This window comes from Patagioenas fasciata, chromosome 1, assembly GCF_037038585.1.
Source record: "Patagioenas fasciata isolate bPatFas1 chromosome 1, bPatFas1.hap1, whole genome shotgun sequence".
NCBI classification, from domain to species: Eukaryota; Metazoa; Chordata; class Aves; order Columbiformes; family Columbidae; genus Patagioenas; species Patagioenas fasciata.
In genome coordinates, this window is record NC_092520.1 from 118,733,837 (window position 1) to 118,752,359 (window position 18,523).

An 18,523-nucleotide genomic window follows, 5' to 3' on the forward strand; every position below is an offset into this window, starting at 1 on the left:
TAGTACTCTTTCCTTAACCTTACCAGGATATTTACTGTGGGCCTTTAATATATTGTTACATGACAGAATGGCTATGAATGGATGAATAGGGCTAAAGATTATAGGTAACACAGCACAGGGGTAAAATAATGCTGTCCAGTAAGAGAAACCTTGAACTTTGTGGTGAAAGAGTTGTTTTAATGTTTCTTGGGCTATGTATATCTTTGTGTAACCAAGAAAGTGGCCTTATTTGAAGCATGAGGAATGAAAACAGAGTAAGACTGACCAAATCTTTCCCTTTATGCCGTTAGTAACGAAACTTGTGCATAACAAGTTACAGACTTGTAAAATACTGACATCTTAGAGAATTTGGGGGTGCTAAAAGTATTCACAGCTTGGACTGGAATAGCAAGAGTTGCTGTACTCACAGCTTCAATTGTGATATTTGAAAAAAACTTCATCAAAATAGCAGCATTTCCTAAAGATTGCTATGGGAAGGGAATGCTCATTACAATGTAAAATCTTCACCACTTACCAATTAATGTACCTAAAACCATAGAGGAGGAAGGGCAGAAGATCACTTTAATTTCCACGAAAGCTTATCAGATTTTTTCTAGGAAAAAGATTGCTGTGAACTAAAACATGGCCTCACCCCCCCATAAAATGTATTTGAGATTCAATAAACTGAAAATAGAGTAGTAGCTGACTCTAGCACTACTGAAATGTGACACGTATGCAATCTAGTATGTTAGTGTTTATAAAACTCCTGTCTAAGAAAAAAAAAGTATCCTGTCAACAACTTTCAGATTTTCATACATCATTGATATTTCTAATGTAATTTTACTGTGAAACACGATTTGAAGCAGCACTTCGTTATGGTAACGTTTGCCTCATTTCTGCTACTACTTTCTGACTTAGCATTTGAATTATTAGATTCTTGAGATGAAGTAAATTAGATCTAGATGAATGTAAAAAAACAAAACAAAACAAACCTATTTTGTGAAACTGTGTGAGCTGAAAGTCCATCTACAGCTCTTTCTGTCATTGCTTTCGTTTCCCCAGTGTAACAGGGTTCCTGCTAAAGGACTGCAGAGTTTAAAAGGAATTTAATTGTTGTATAATATGAAAGCCTTATCCTTCGGTGAGGTACTTCATTGAAGCTAGACAGTGAGCGTTTTGTGACAGAGGAAAAGCTGAGGGGGATGGGAAGGAGGAGGAGGAGGAAGCTACAGAATGACCAGGGCTAGCTTCTCTGCATTCCTGTAAGGCTTGCGTTTTTAAAATTGGAAGCTGCTTTTATAGATGCTTCTCCAAACAGGTTTGTTTTTTTCCGTACTGTCCCATTTAGACTTTGGAATGCGTGTACGAAAGGCCAGGCCCCCAAAGTGACTTTACAGTCTGTTTTTGCGATTCCAGCCAAGTTCCCTTTAATGTATGGAGCAGGCGAAGTTGAGCTGACTCTCTTGTAATATCACAGAACTCGGGTGCAGCTGCTGCTTTAAGTGCCACTGTGCGATAATACAACAGCTCTGCTATTTACTGGGACTCAAGTGCCTGGACTGGCACACAGAGACATTATATGAAATCCGAAAGCATGAGGATAAAGGAGATTTCTTTGCGGCAAGATCCCGACCTAAGAAAGGAGTTGGCATTGCTAGCTCGAGGATGTGATTTTGTTTTACCTTCTAGATTCAAGAAGAGACTGAAAGCTTTTCAGCAAGTCCAGGTTTGTCTTTCAGTTCTTATACCATTAAGTTACTGTTGTCAGTTGTACCTTCACAGCCACGCAAATTTCAGGAAATACATGCAAGTTTTTCATCAGCTAGCAGCATTTCGGTAGTCTGTTCCATATATGATGATTTTTTTGTGTTTTAGAAGACTGTGCAGGAAGTTTTCTGCAAACAAAAACAGAGCGTTTACTGAAGCGTGTAGCATAGATAAAGTATGATGTTTGCACAGAGGCATATGCAGTGGAAAGTTGGCACACTTAATGCTATTAGGCTTTTAAAGACTGTTTTACTTAATCTGCATCATTGTAATCTGCATGCATTTCCCAAGGGGTTTTCATTTGCCTTTTACTGAAACTGGGCATATAAAATATACCGAAATAGGCTGTAACTTTACTAACTCAAACATTATGTTAAAATGTGCTTTCATGCTTACATGATGACCCTGAATTCCTTTTGATCATGTTTATTTTGGACTTTGTATTTGGATAAGATCCGTTGTTGCTACATGGTTTGCACATGTACCTCTTTGCTGTTTTGCAGCAATGAGTTAAATCCACCATTTTAAAGTGAGCTCATAATTGAAAATAGAAGCATTTGAAACATGTAATTAGTAGGAAAACTACTTACAGAGTAAATGTTCAAAGAGATATTTTGAGAGGGAGAAAAAGCATACAACTGTCTTATTGGAGAAACTGAAAGTTGTTATTTGCTCCAACACACTTAACTTTAAGGCTTTTGGTGGTGTATGAAAGTATTCACTTTGTCCTTACCTCACCTTCACATCCAATTCATGTACTAAAAGTATATCAGTGATAAGATATGTGACTGTTTCTTTTACTCTTTATCTAAATCAAGGAAAGTTTAGCAGTTGAATAAAAGTTGCCTTATGTTCAGATTTCTGGTTTTTAAAATCATTCTAAATATAGACGACTACTTAAATTTTATTTCAGTGCAGTAGTGTCCCTTTCAGGTGACCTTCAAGAGAGGACTGTAGAGCCCTATGACCCTAAAAATGTGTTAGGCTTCTGTCTTCTACATTATTAGTTTTAGCTGAGCTATATAAGCAATGTTTATACTTCTTTGTGCAAAGCAGAATCCAAGTAGTGACCCTGCTCTTTTATGCCATTCAGCATAAAGCTGTGAATGAAAGGATTTTATGACTTGAATCTTTTGCAGAGAACTGGAGAGAGAGGAGGAAACTTGTTGACTAGAGATAACAGGAAAAGAAATTATCTTAGTTACCTAAAGGTAGCAGTATCAATTAATATTTAGACACCTCAGAGCATGAGACAAGTTTAGTCATGGCATCCTGTTGTAAACAAACAACTGTTACCTTGTGTGCTGCCCCTTAACTTGATCTGCTCTCCATCAAATGGTAGTTGGATCACTTGCACTTTTGCTGGGCTTTTTTATGTTGAACTAGAAGACATCTCAATGTATTATGGCAGTGCATATCTACTGGCAACTAAGTGTTTCAGTAAACAGCTTGTCTAATCTGTAGGGTTTTTTTCTGGTTTTAGCATGCTGCCGGCTATAAACTTACAATGCGAGCATATATATTTCATTTTGCACTGGGTAAATGGCAATTGTAGAATAATGTATGTTAAACCACCTAATTATATTACAGACAAAACTCTGTTGGCAAAACAGAGTTAACAGGAGAATAAAACTAAATTCTCATGTCTGCTTTTGCTCAATTTGTTATGTTTTACCTGAGGTTCCTTTTTTTAATGGTACTTCGCTTCAACTTCATGATTTTAAGGAGATCTAAATAAACAAAATATGAGTGCTGATAACTGTTGGTATAGACGAAGATGGACATTCTTTACCTCGCATTTCATATTAGTGTTAATTTCAAGTTATCCTTGTGGGTTAGGTGCCTGTCAAAGAATAGCTATTTATCATCTACATAATCATTGACAAAATTTCATGTTGAAATTAAAAGCTGCTTACAGCTTTTGTAGAATAACGTGACATTTTTTTCATGTTTCACTTGCTAAAGCTTCACTGCTATTGGAGTTTACAACCTCTTATATCACTGGAATATTCTTTCAGACAGAGCAGTTCATGACTATGATGTAAAATAAGATAAAATCGAGCAGAAATGAAAGACAATCTGTTTTTCTGTACTTATAAGAGTGTGGTATCATAAGAGTGTAGTATAATTTTTCATATCCATGTAGTTTCTATAACTTATTCAACAAATGGCAGATTCTCTTCAAGAGGTTTATTGCTATTAAAGCTACTCCTTTAAAATATGAGTAATAGTGGTGGATGGTGAGAGAACATGGGGCTCAACACCTGTTCTGAGGTGGGTTGAAGTGACTGGGTTTTAGGAATTCTAAGGCAGTGGCTTTTTTCATAGAGCCATGTGAGTATCTTTGTAGGTAATCCCTGTGTTTTGGGAGGAGTGGAGCATAGCAAATTGAGTTTGGTGAAAATCTTTAAGTAGACAGCTAGTAGTGAGGTGGGTGGAGCAGGCTGTTTCTCAGTGATTGCATTTATTAATGAAAATTGATAAAACTGAGCACAATAGGGCTTTCTGGAAAGATCAGTTTCTCAAAAGGGATGTGAAACAATACACAACTGTTGAAGTGTTCTCTCTTACTTAGGGGAACTGAATGTTTTTGATACATAACTGCATAAAACTCAGTAGACTAATTTCAGTCTGTCTTCTGTTGTTGCTTGTAAGAAAGACCTTACTTAGCTAATTTAATACCTATGGAATATAGTGAAAGCAGCACTTGAAGATGCACCGTGTCCATCTTGCTCATCAATTTCTCTGAAACTTTGGACAGAGAAGAAGCTATCACTGTGTCAAATGTACTGGCAACTTAAAGATGTGAACTGAAAGGCTTATTACTGGCTGATAGCTGAGTAGAGTGTTTTAGCCCACAGCTGCTGACATCCATACCTGTCAGAGATGGAATGTAAGCAGCATCATTACCCAGGCTATGTGAGGAAAATGTCTGAAGCTGGAACCAAAATGATAACAGAATAAAATACATCTGTGCACAGTGGCACAGTTATACCCATGTGTTACGACATGGCTGTGTTAGCTAAACTAGGAAAACAGGTATTTTTTGCTACTTAGAGGCCACATCACTTTGTAGAATAGTTGAGTTCTAGATTTAAAACTAGATTATTTTTTTTTTAAAGTCAAATCTGTGCTGAATGTGATTTTAAAAAGAAAAAAAAAAAGCTGGCCTAAGTCTTGAATTAATCCTCTGAATGTCAGTGTGAGAACTGAGTACTGGCATATTTTGTGATACTTTTAATGCCATACCTTTATCTACTCTTACTATTTGGTGATTCCTGTAGTTGCGTGCGTCATATCTCAGCATGGAAATGGAGAGCTGCTGGTTCCATGACCACCTGTTGATGATACTAAATGTTGCTCATGCGTGCTATTTATGTCAGCTGTATGAGAAGTATTTCTTCAACTTCTGCAGTGCCTAGCAAGTTTGGCTTTATTCTGAGTGAAGGAGGTTGAGACGTTAGTGCCTCTTATCACTTTTGCACCCCTCTTACCAAAATGCTTTGTACATCCTGGTGACACATTCAAGACGGCAACAAATACAGAGCCTGTGGGTGCTAATGCGTGCTGGGCTGGTGTGTGCTTGTGCTGTGGGGCACTGATTCTTCCCATCATGAAGATAACCTTCCCCTTTCTGAGGTAAAATGAATTTTAAGAAGTTTAAGTGAGGCAGTTGGGTTTACAACTGCAGTCTCAGAAGTGGGTTGTGTAATAATTAGAGGTCTGGCAGGCCAGCTTTCCTATTAGCATCAATTTTCTAATTTAATGTCATTTGGAGACCTTTTAACACCACAGAGGGAGGATTCAATGTCCATTTTTACATAATAGTTTTACATCAGACACACATGCTTTTTTTTTTTTTTTTCAAAGAACAAAACCCAACTGTTCGGGCTGAGGAGTAGAGCAGGGAATGGAAATCTCATTCTGAGTGTAGCTAATTGTTACACTTGATGCTAGTTTGCTGACATAATGCAAATTTTCTGGAGCAAGTGCCAGCATTTAGGATAGAATGAAAATATCTAAACTGCTCACTGAGACTGGCTAGTTATGATGAGAGGTTTTCCATAAATGATCCCTTGGTAATGGTTTGCCAGGCCTTAAGCTCTAGCCTCTTAAAGGAAGCTGTAATCAAACCGGTGGGTTCTTTTACCACTTCTGCAGTGGAGACTCCTGCTTCAAGAGTAAAATGTATTGGCTGCCTTGTGGTAGCAGCTGCTTTACCTGCTCATGGCTGGTGTAAAATTTATGCAGATGCATACTATTCTCTAGAAAAGCCAATATTGTTCAAGTTCATGTTACAACCTTCTTGCATGCATGATTTAAGAGTCAAGGTGTCAGTTCCCTCTGCAGCTAATTTTTTTCACCCAACAATTCAGACATTGAAGAGTTCAGATTTATTTATTTTTCCCTTGTATTAAAAGTTTCACTGGCCTTTTCTCTGTTTTAACATACTTCCCATACCTTTATAATCACTAATGCTACTAATAGCAGATGTTCTATGACTGTTGACAGTAGTACTTCGTGTGCTAGAAAGCATGAAACAGTTTGGCACATCTTCATGTAAAATATCCTTCAACTTTTACAGGATCAGAGGGGTAGGAGATTGGTTTTGCAGTTGTCCAAATGAGTATTTGTTGGGGCATTACCAGATGAGAAGTTGACAGAAAACTTGCTCCAAATGTTGATTTGGCAGCTTAGTCACAAGGCCAAGCTTCTTGATATTTTTCATATTTGAGCAGATTTTTCCTCAGCTCAATTGCATTGGGCAACTGAAACTTGTTTTGTCGTAAACATGGAAGGGTTGGAAGCTATTGCAGAGTTGAAGAATTAAGTGGATGTCTGACTTAGCCCCATTTGTTACTTTTGGCATTGAACTGGTGGCCTGTCCTGACAAGGGCTGTTTCCTGTAGGCGAATGTTAGAATTGCCTCAGGTGTAACTGACTGTCAGTTTTTCCCCATTAAAATGATGCTCAGGCAGTCAAAACTCCTTTGCAGATAGTGACTCCCAGTGTGGGCCATTGGCTATGTACAATCAAGATGATCATGTACTCAGAGCATCTTTCCAGCTTGTCTTCTGAAAGCCATTGGGGCAACAGAGTATCCTGGTAAAGAATAAGAGTAGTGATTGAGCCTACGATCGGAGTATATTCCAAGAAAGCTGCAACTATATGGCAAACTGGATATATTAGTGACTGGGATACTTGACATAATTTGTAAAATGGAGGCTGCTTGACAACAACTCACAGCCAGTGACTACAATTTTTGTACCACTTCTGTCTTACTGAAAAATGTAGAAGTTGCCTTTCACAGGAAAGATTTTTCTGAAGAATCTTGCTTTTTTTTTTTTCCCCCCATTTTGTAATCTGTACCTCTTTCCTTTTGTGAGTTAGCAGGGCAGGTGTAGGCAGCAAAAAGTATTTTCACTGCTCAGCCACAGCAAACTGCTAGAGGATCCTACTTCTTGTAAAGCCTTTGGTAAAAAGTTTTATCAGCAAATAAAGCAAGTTAGTCATGGCTTTGGGGCACAGATAACTCCCTCCTCCATTTCCATTCAACACCCATCCCAGGGCATTTCTGAATAAATCACTAAACTCTTTTTAACTATGTAACAGGAACTCTTTTGATGCTGAAGCTCTGTGTGACTGTACAAAAACCCTCAGCATATGCAGCCATGTTCGGAGGTGTTTCTCCAGAAATTATGCATTTAAAATAGCATCCTCCAGTTCCCAGGAGGACTTCATGATTTGTCTAGGTCAGCTATACCAAACTGCAAATCAGGAGAAATGTAGTATTTCCAAAATCAGAGTTGTAGAACTTGAGTAAGAGATCTGTTAGTGCAACATATGTGTTACTGTGACTGAGGAGATTTGGAAGTGTGTGCTACACTGGTTAGGTATCGTGCAGAAAAGTGAGAGTTCAGTCTTCACTGAACTAGTGAAAATCAGTTTTTGACCATTTGAAAGCTTTCCAGTGTTTGTTTATCGCATGCTACTTTTGTATGTGCATATGTAATACGACTTCTCTGTGGCGACCATTTACACATGCTTTTAGTTGAATGTAGGTTTAATTTTGATATGTGAGATGGTGTGTATGCAATATATTTCATGGTTCTGGGTGGAAGCTTTCCCTGGATGCCACTACCTATGGTCTCCTCCTACATGAGAATTAACACACTGTCCCAAATGGGTTTGTGTAGATGATCCAAAGTTTGCATGGTCTGCTTAAATACTGAGGCTTCAGTGCTTTCTCTTGAAATTTTGGCTGTTTAAACATGTCTTGGTTAAATTCAAGGGGAAGAGAGCTACTGATAGCTATAGCACTATTAAAAAAAAAAAAAGGAAATCACTTTTTAAGCTGTAGTAGGATTTTCAAGATTATCCAGTCATGGCCTTCACCACAGCAATTTCACTCAGACTGGGTGGGTGTGCTTCTTTTCGTAGCTTTCATGCAACTAGCTGAGCTACTTCTTACTCTCTTGTCTTGAGACTTAAAATAAAGAGAGAAACTATCTTCATGTATAACCTCAAAATTAGAAGTTACTATACAAATGGTACTTCAGTGATGAAGTAGACCTCAATTCTAGTTTGATAGTAAGCTGAATTTTCCAACATTAAATTTTGAAATGTATGTAGCTTCTTATCCCTGCTACTTCTTAGCTGTGGATACTCTAGAAGGATTGATGTTTTGCTGTTGAAATTGATGTTTGCTCTCAACATGGGCCACATTACTAGTGAGTTACTGCATTAAAGGTAGAGCAGAATTTGATAATTTGCCTGATTCGCGTTGTCAGCGGACAGAAGGGGGAACAGATCAGTTAGATTTGCCGTTTGCTTTATCTCAACTTACAGTAACATTGTCTGCGCTATGAACTTCTGAACACAGTGAGCTTGGCATATAATGAAATATACAAAAGATTCCCACCCTTCAGAGCTGTTTTTATATGTTTATCACAAATAAGAAATTGAGTATAGTTTTAGGCCATTCTAACTCCATCATATTCCTTTACATTTTACATTTCCTACATTCCTTTACATTTACATTCCTTTCCACTACATTTTAACTGTTGAAACATGAAGAAGGATCCTTAGGTTCTTCACTGCTCTAAACCTCACTGGATCTCTTTTCATTTGCTCATGGAGCTGCTACTTGATGGAACATGTCAATCCCAGAAATCCGGGGCTCTTTCATTCTGCCAAAATGAGACAGAGCAGTATATTGCTCAGTTTCTAGAGTAAAGCTGGTTTAGCATTGAGAATTATCATTTGCGCTGAATCACAAGACCAAATGACCATAGGCTTTTGTACAGCAATAGGCTTGAGTAAACTGCCAAAAACATGCATAAATGAAATAAGAACGGTAGCAGTAAGATCTGTGTAAAACTGAGATGAGGGCACAACCTGGCATGCAGGCAGAAGGTTCCCAACACGTTTTGTCAGAATTTGAAGGTGAACATGGAATTGCTAACTAGAACACAGGCTGCATTGGGAGGGTTGCTGAGCCTTGCTCCTTTGAGTTAATTCAGGTGACAAGTGTGTATAAAATTATAAACAGTGCAGTACTTTTTTTTCTTCTAATTCTAAATGGCTAGAATTTTATGGAAAAGTGAACTTTTCCATTTCCTTTCTCTCATTGTAGCACAAATTTTGAGTGAATACAGACCAAACTGGATCAGAGGACTGATCTAAGGCTAGCAGCAAAAGTAGGCTGGTCTAAAACTGCATCAAGGTTAAAATTAATAGATGTTTATCTCTTGCTGTGGAAAGGAGAGAGTAGCATGTATGATAAAATTAGTCTCTACAGCACATCCAAAAGCAGCTGACAGACAGTGACTGAAGGATAGCAAACTGAAGTCCTGGGATAGGAAGGAGCAACTGGGACTAAAACATTGTTTGACAGAAGAAAGACTTCTGCATATATAGCCTGCCACCTTTTTCTAGCATAGCTTCATGCTCTGAAAGGGTGTCTCTGAGCTTTTTCATTCACATATGTCTTTCTAATCAAGTTAGGCAAGATGAATCACAATCTTTGTCTGGTTTTAAGCCTAATGGAACTTATTTCAAACAATACTGCCACAGTATTCCTCTCATCTTCTTTATGTTAGCATCAGAACCATGTTACTTCTAAGTGGAATCAACTGTGTGAGATTGGATGAGGACAATTTTTTTAAAAAAAAACTTGCATTTTAGCTGTGTTGGTGACCAGAGGTGATTCACTGTATTGCTGCACTACCACTAATGCTGACAAAGATCAGCAAACTCTATGTGTGAGAGGGGGTGAAGATGCAAGTGTACGGTGGTGCAGCTTGCTCTATGCCTTGCTGTGAAACTTCATTATTAAGCTTTCAGAGCTGTTTTCAAGCTATTTTCAGGGCAATAGCTAGATTTGGAGAGGAAAAAAAAAAAAAAAAAACTTTGAAAACTTGAAGTTGTCAAAGGACCATCTTTCACAGAGGAAAAAATACTGTTCAGCATATAAAGCTTAATGGGAAGTGGTACAGCCAGTGAAGTTTTGCAATAATAAATCTGTCTTTTTAATTTGACTAGAAAAAGGCTAGTGAAAAGCATGCAGAGAACAAGGTACAAACATCACTTAACTGGAAATCTGAATGTCTGCCACAAGGTCGAGAGAGCTGGTGTTACAGAAGAGATGTTTCTCTTGGCTTGTCCTCAGGCAAGTTCAGGTAGTAAGCTTACTTTACCTATCCTGAAGCAGATCTTTTGAAAGCTCCTCAATATGCCAAAATATTTGAGGTACTGGAACAGATTTTTCTAAAGTAATGTCTTTTCCTTCCAAATAAGACTGAATAATTTTCTAGGTAATAGTGACATAAATATTTTACCTGTTGTCTTCAAGATTGAAATTCCATAAAGCTACTGATTATGTCACTTGCTGATGTAGAGGGAAATGTTGACTTTCACTGTGCAATCAAAGAGATAGTAAGTTAAAGAAGAAATATCCGTGTGACTTTTATTGGCCAGACTTAGACTAACAGCTATAAAAACAGAGATGGGAAGGTGGGTCAGGTACTCCTTTTGAACCTGCGTACTGGTAACATTTTCTTACATTCACAATTACCATCTAACTTTGACGGACTGTAAGACACCTTGTATTCTGCAAGAACTTCCTGAATTTAATAAAGGAGAGACTTTTCATTTAGAATAAAATAGTGTAGCAGAAGCTTAGAATTTATTTTCAAGTTCAGGTGCTAAACAGCCCTTAGGTCGCATCAGTACCACCCTATTGCTCTCTGGGTCTCTGTGTTGACTTGTTTTTTACTGTGTATTGGGAACTTTGTTCAGTGTCTGCTTTTGTTGTTAGGTGGTTTATAAGCATTGTACCTGGGTGGTTGCTGGGATGTTAGAATTTAAAAGGCAGAATAGCATACTTTTGCAGAAAATCCTCAGAGCTCATTATGCACTTTGTTTTACCCAAGTAACATTAGCATGAAGTGTGATATATGAGAATAGAAGACCTAGTCTATTGAAGAAGTAGATTAACTTATGAATTGCACATGTGAAAAGTTGTCGAGGTTTGATTACAGGGTGACAATAAAATCGTGGTAGATTTATTGTTAGCCCTCTCTCTCCCCTTCCCACTCAGGACAGGCGATCGGGAGGGAAAGAAGGACTGAGAGAAGCGAGTTGGAAAAATTAAAAATGTTTTACTAATGCTACTAATAAAAATAGAGAAAATACTACAAAATACACAAAACCAATCTCGAAAGTCCCGGCAAATGCTCCAGCAGAGGTAGGGCTGGCACCCAGAAGTCCTGAGTTGGACTCTGCATCCAGCCGGAACTGGATTCAGTCTGTCACTAGGCCTCAGTTTGGAGGGGCGACTTGCAAGGTCCTTTCCTCATGTCGACCATAAGGGAAAGGGGATGAGATCCTGGTGATCTCCCACTTTTATACAAAGTATCATGTGAATGGAATGGAATGGAATGCTTAGTTGGTCTGTTCCAGTTCACCTCCTGCTTGCACATATGACAAGATGCATCATTATCAAATGATCTTGCATTCCATTGCTATGTCTACCAAAACATGTATCTAGCTTTTCAGAAAACTGCAGTTAATAAAAAGACTTTAGCTAACAGGGAAATTCACTAAAAGATAAACGTGTTTTTAACAAAACCAGGACAAAAATATTGCAACTTTTTTCTTAAATTCTTTAGTTAAAAATACTTAGGACATAAATGAAACTTTCACCTATTTGATAGGTAAAAATATAGTATTTACAGTATTTAATGCCATTTTTTTTGTTTGGGATTGTGGTGTATGACTTCTGAGTAAAAACTTAATGTGAGGTTAGATGTAAATGAGGTAGAGTTTTTGTGGTTCCTGTTGTTTTGACCCTGTTGTATGTATTCCATTGACATTTTTCTAATATGGCTATCCTTATGGAAATTCATGTCTAATAATACCAAAAGAGCTGAATGCTAACTCTGTAAATATGTTTTAGTTTTTTTTTTTAGAGAAAAAGGCATGAAGTGTTGGTGTCTGTCAGATATTAGAAAGCACTAGTGTTTCTGAATGAAGTTATCTTTTTTGTTGTAGTCATGTTCAAACAATGCGAATACCGTATCAGTTCAATGAGCATGTATCTCAATCAGTAAGCTGTCTAAAAAATACTGCATTCATAAACATATTTACCTTTTTTCCTTTTCCAGCAAGTCTTTTTTACTTGAGGTTTCACTCCCTTGTGTTTGAATCCACATCTTTAACTCCTTTGTGAGGTTCAGTACCTCTGAGTGGTAGTCTTTATGTGCAAATATTGACCGAGTCCAGTCTTAAAATATGTGGGAACAAGCACCACCTTCCTTTTTATTTCGGAAACACATCCTGGTGTTTAACAATTCCATCATAACACCTGCTCATTCTTTTATTTGAGAAAGATGGAAAAGGGCACTTCATTTTAAAATCTCTCTTCATTTTTGCTGAGAACCAAGTTAACTGCTGAGTGCAGCTCATCTGTTGGTAGATGTAAGGCGACTACCTAGCAAGAAAGCTGACATTCTGTCTTTGGAGTGAGGTGTATCTGTGTTCTCTGGTATATACCAACATATGGCTATCCTGTAAGTATAATAATGGTTTTATTTTCTGTTCACTGGCAACAGCTGGAAAAGTATCTGGATCCAGATTTGCAAAATCAAATGGAAAGTTTTCCCTTTGCACAGTGACCCCACTGGGATATAGATGTCCACTTCCTCCTTTGTAAAAGTCAAGGCAAGTAAGTGTTGGAGAGCTGTGGACAGTCCTTGTGGTTGTATGTCTGGAATGAGAACTGGTTATGTATTAAAGGTTTCCTTGAGTTCTTGTATAGACAAATCTTAAGTTTGTTTACATTATTATAAACAAGAGATTTTCAAGGAACCCTCGCTTGCCATCTCTTGGGTAAAACTTAAATAGCGGTGGCAGCTTTACAATAAATACACTTACAGCTTCTGGACTTCCCATATATTTATTGCAAAGGTTCATGTGTGCTATTCAGTCCTGACACTTCAGCACCCTCCTGTTTAGATGAGTTATTTACAAGCTTATAAAGCTGTTATCCTTAACTCCAAGCATGTTATTTTTTGTATTCTTTCTTGTCAAGTTGCAGTGAAAATCTTCACTTAACCAAACCAGTCTGCTTTGTCAGTTTGGCTTACTGGTAACAGTATTAAAGGTTTTAACTTAGAGTCATAACAAACTGTAGATTGCTTTCAAAATGTTAAACTGACCACTGAAATGGAATAGTTGTGTAAAAAGGCTTTTCCATTCAAAGATTCAGTGTTAGCAGACTTCTAGCAGTTCTTGTTAATGAAGAAATTCCCTGGATAAAGTTCTGATAAATTTTAGAACAGTTTTATCTCGCACAATTAGTGCATTTTGATTGCTTGAAATAACAGAACTGTCTCTTCTCATCAGCTGTACATCAGCTGCACTTCACAGAAGTAACTAGCTGAAATTATAAAAGCAGTGGAGCCTGCTGAGCGCTTTTAGTATCATGTATTCCTTCAGCAGAGCACCTTCAGTTGTACAAGTAGCCTTTTGGTTGTTGGATGGGATTCAGGCTGAGAGAAGAATCCCTGGCCCCTCAGGGGAAGGTGAGGAAAGAAAGAAGATACAACACTAACTTCAGGGTGCATTAGTTGGAGCTGATAGCTTTGGACAGCCAGTTTCTTTCTTTGGTACCGGCTCTTAGCCCTGTGTTGACTGACATTAACAGGACAATTCAGTTGTCAAACTGCGAGCTGCAGGTGGCATTTAAGAAGCATTTAAGTGCGCTCGGAACATCCGCGTGGCAGATGCAGAGCGAGATCCGAGCTCCAAGCTGACTGCTGGATATAATGTGGAATATTAAAGGGCATTTTGGGTTGTGCCCTAGATGGTATTCTCACTAGATGCCTACATGTAGGCACCAAATAAATCTATCAGGAATGATAGTGAAGTGATCATACACTTTCTAATGCAAATGAAGCGTTCTTATAGTTTCTTCTTTCACTGACTTTGAGAAACCAGCATGTAGAAACAGACAACATCTTTCAATACAGGGAGCGTTAATTCTTTGTCATTCAGTGAGAGTTTTGTATTCCATACTTGGTTTTAGAGTTGAGTATATGTACTGTCTTACAGATTAAGTATTGTGTATTTTCACACTAAGTATACTGAATTCAAAGTAATGCTTAAACGTAACATTTTCATCTTAAAAAAATGACTGATAATAGCAAAAAAAAATTATGAATCTGTTGGTCAACTTCTTCCTCATAATCATGGTCTGGAACATGTTTACAACAAAGATGAAAAATAAGTCTTTATTGTATAACTCTTTTAAAAACACTCAAGGAAGTTACATGTCAGGATTTGTAATAAGACCTGTCCTAGTACATCTCCACATGCATTTAAGTACAGCTATTACAAATTGAAATAGTTTGTTGTGTACTCTGAGGTATCTGAAGTAAATTAGTAGTTTCTGAAATAATGTAAAGTTTGCAATGAACAAATAGTTCTGTTGATAGACTTTCTTCTTCTCTCATGCCCTTTTCCAGTGTAGTCTGGAAACTACTCTTCCCCTACCTTTCCTTTTGAAATATACTTTCTTTTTTAATCTCAGGCTCTAAATTTTCCTATCTGTGGATTTTGAAAATACCTTGTCTGTCTATACTACATCTTGACATACTGATCTACCTCATGCTACCTGAAAAGTTCAACGGAGATTAGTAGTCCATAATTGACACTTACCCTTTTCTCAGATGAGGCACACCTAGTTGGGCATCTCTGAAGAACTGGAAGACCTGCCACTTCATTGGCAATTTGAAAAGCTCACACAGGGACAGCTATCGAGATAGATCTTTAAATGGATAAAAAGGGAAATGAAATAACTGTGCTGTTTGGGACAAACATAGCAGTTTGAGTAAAGATGGTTTGATTGCTGGTGCTCAGAAGCATGTTGACTGTCTGGCTGTGGGGTACTAGTCCAAGGAACAGGTCTTGAGTGTGTTTTGCATAGGGTAACTGCTAGGGCTCCACTGAAGTGCCACTGCTAGGTTTCTAAAACAAAACAAGGTGTTAACTATATACATTATTTGTAGTGACAGTGGTAATGTTACTTAGAGAATAAGATGTTACTATCTTTCTTCTTGCCAAAAGTTTGGAAGTCTACAGTTGGAAGGGATTTCTTGATGCCTTGTGGCACTTCTGTTCTAAGCTGACACCTCATTAGCTGGACCACTGAACTAACGATGAGGTAGCAAAAGTGTAATTTACAGGATTCTCAGAAAATGTCAGGCTTTGGACTCTAGGTATCATGAGTTCAAGTTAAATCTATGAAATAAAGCTTGTAACTCACTTGAGGTAATTCTGCAGTTGTGAAAAGGAATGCTGCCTCAAATGTGGAGGAGGGAGAAGAAAGGTTAATTCAGACTTTTTTTTTTGGCATGTGTAGCCTTCCACTGAAGGCTCCTGGGTTGGAACTCTGCAAATTAAAATCTGCTGTCTGTAAGCACCCAGATCTTTCACAGACTTAAGGAAGGATTTTGATCATGGTAGGAAAGCTGGATATTTTTACAGGCACTCTGACAGAGGTCATAAGGAGTAAAATGAGGGTTGGAGTGTTTTGGGGTTGTTTGGGTTTAATGGTTGTTTGTTGTGGTTGTCCTCCCCCCCAAATTCTGGTTGGAAATGAGAGATGAACATATTTAACACTAGGATGAGCCACCCTATAGCATTAACCATTGTTTTAAAATTTGAACAGTGGCCTTGGGATGAAAGACTTCATGTTTAATTGCTAATTTTGAGTTGCCACAAACTCTATTGTTACTTGTTATCTTGTTTCTCTCCCTTACTAGCCTTTCTTTTGGAAACTAAGTACAAGGTAAATTCTTCTTTACTGAAGCTAAATGCATTTAAATAATTTCTCTTGTTACTGGTCATCTATTTTTCTTAATAGTAGGGTATATAATGAATTCTTTATAAACACCTTTCTAAACACTCATGCCATAATTGTGTATAATTTACAAAAAATCCCTCTGCAGGAATCATATACTAACTTTATAAAGTCTAGCATTTTTTAGGATTCTAAAAAAAAAAAATCTTCACTGTAATGAGATTAAACAGGTTGATGTTTTGTAACAAAGTTGTCATGCTTATTTCAAAAGTTTGAAGTTGTGAAACTAGAAATATTTTAAAGGCAAATTTTTTGTGACCTGTCTGTTAAGTCAGAAGTTGAAGTTTTTTCTTCTGAAACTGATAGTATAACCTGAGTTATTTCAGATGTCTCCAAGAAGCTGTCGAGTGTATTAATCTTGAAACTTGATATGTTGAAGCCTGAAGTTGTTTTTATTAATTTTTTAACATCCTAGAAATCTTTCTAAATGACAGGTTTTGGAAATACTCATGAATTTTTCCGCTGTGCTCTCATTCTTAAATAGCTTATTCAGCTTGTCATCAGAAATCTTTTTGAAGGTGTGTTGTAACAGATAATACCAAGAGATTCAAGTCATCCTCAGATGACTGTTATATGTGAATTCATTGTACCTGACTGTCAAATATGTATTTATCTATTTAGGTTCAGACAAAGAAGGAAGAAACTTTGCCACCATCACTTAGTCAAAACATTCCAACTTTCTATTTTCCTCGAGGATGTCCTAAGGAAAAAGTGAATATAGATGCTGTGATTGCCAAAATTGAGAGAACATTCTCTGAGTTTCCAAATGAGAGGGCAACATTAGAAGACATGGGGAAGGTTGCAAAGGTGAGAACTTGCTGTCTCTCTGCTTTTAGAACTGTTCACCTAAGGAAAGGAAACATGAGTTCCACATGCTTTTTCTTACATTGTGTATTTTCATCTCCTACAATGTAGAAATTCAACATTGTTTATAGCACAGTTGTGTGGAAATCTTTGCATTAATTATGTCTTAAGTATCCCTACATACTGCTTACAAAAAGAAACAAACTTTACAACAAAACTTGAACTATTTTTTTTGTTGCATAAACAACCAAATACTGAAGGGCACATTCTGTGTTCTTATTGACCAACAGACTTAAGGCAAAAGCACTGTTAATATGCATTTTGTTTTCAAGTGTCCACAGTTTTTTCTTATTCAGCATTATCATGAACATCCATTGTAAAGACATTGAAGGACAGAATGGTTTGGTAACTTGAGATTATAGACCTGTCATTATTACTGAAGAGATAATTTAGATTTATGGCAGAGAATACTGAGCTTAGAAAGTGGGAAATATTTTTTTATTTCTGTGTAAAAGACAATAAGCTAGTTAAATTAAGTTTCTATTTTGTTACATTGAATCAACACGTTAAATACTACTGCAAGTCATGGTCTTGGTAATGCATCTCAGGTTCTCATCCCTGTTTCTGTCAGTTTGTGTTTAAAGTCCAGGGTCTAGAAAATAGAAACAAAGACTTTTCACAAGAGCAGGACTGGGGATTCAGAAACTCCTTGTTTGCCTCAGCAGAAGCATTTAACCGCGAAGCCGAATGATAGGATTCCTGCCTTCCACAGCTCCTTTCCATGTACAAGTGAGGAGAGGTAGAAGAGATCCTTCCCTTTCAACAAGGAAGGTGGAAGGGTCCAGTCCCCTGCGATTCGGTGGTGAAAGGCAGCCTCCTAAAGCATAGGGAAAATCCTCAAAGTCTGAGAACAGTATTCATAAAACTCAATTTTTTAAGATTTTTTTAAAGTACTGGTTAAAGTATGGCATGAGAAGTAACTGCTCCATGTGACCTTATACATCCTGCTGTATTCACGAACTTGTTTGAGATCCACATGAGATTCTCAGCGATGACAGCATGACTGACTACACAAAATCATAATTTTAGGTGAGAATCACAGAATGTCCTGAGTTGAAAGGGACCCACAATGATCATCAAATCCAACTCCTGTCCCTGCATGTGACAACCCCACAGTTCACGCCATGTGTCTGAGGGTGTTGTCCAGTGTCTTCTTGAACACTGTCAGGCTTGGGGCCGTGACACCTCCCTGGGGAGCCTGTTCCAGTGCTCCACCACCCTCTGGGGGAAGAACCTTTTCCTCATGTCCAACCTGAACCTCCCCTGGCACATCTTCCTGCCATTCCCTTGGGTCCTGTCACTGGTCACCAGAGAGAAGAGATCAGCGCCTGCCCCTCATCCTCCCCTTGTGAGGAAGCTGTAGCCCCATGAGGTCTCCTCTCAGTTGCCTCTTCTCCACGCTGAACAAACCAAGTGACTTTAGCCACTCCTCATACGGTTTTGCCTCCAAACCCTTCAACAACTTTGTAGCCCTCTTCTGGACATTCT

General features: G+C 37.9%; 1 protein-coding gene across 2 annotated transcripts in view; it reads left to right on the top strand.

Annotated features, from left to right (window-relative positions):
* The window catches only part of PPP2R3B (protein phosphatase 2 regulatory subunit B''beta), a 54,024-nt gene that overhangs the window by 15,806 nt on the left and 19,695 nt on the right, over positions 1-18,523 (top strand). Inside the window, exons 1-2 of one of the 2 annotated variants that reach the window (XM_065855208.2) lie at positions 1,254-1,705; positions 16,793-16,978. In XM_065855208.2, the coding sequence (XP_065711280.1) occupies positions 1,559-1,705; positions 16,793-16,978 (333 nt within the window). In that variant the 5' untranslated portion in view covers positions 1,254-1,558. Of the gene's footprint in view, positions 1-1,253; positions 1,706-16,792; positions 16,979-18,523 lie in introns of those variants that run through there. The other variant, XM_065855200.2, reaches the window with a different exon arrangement.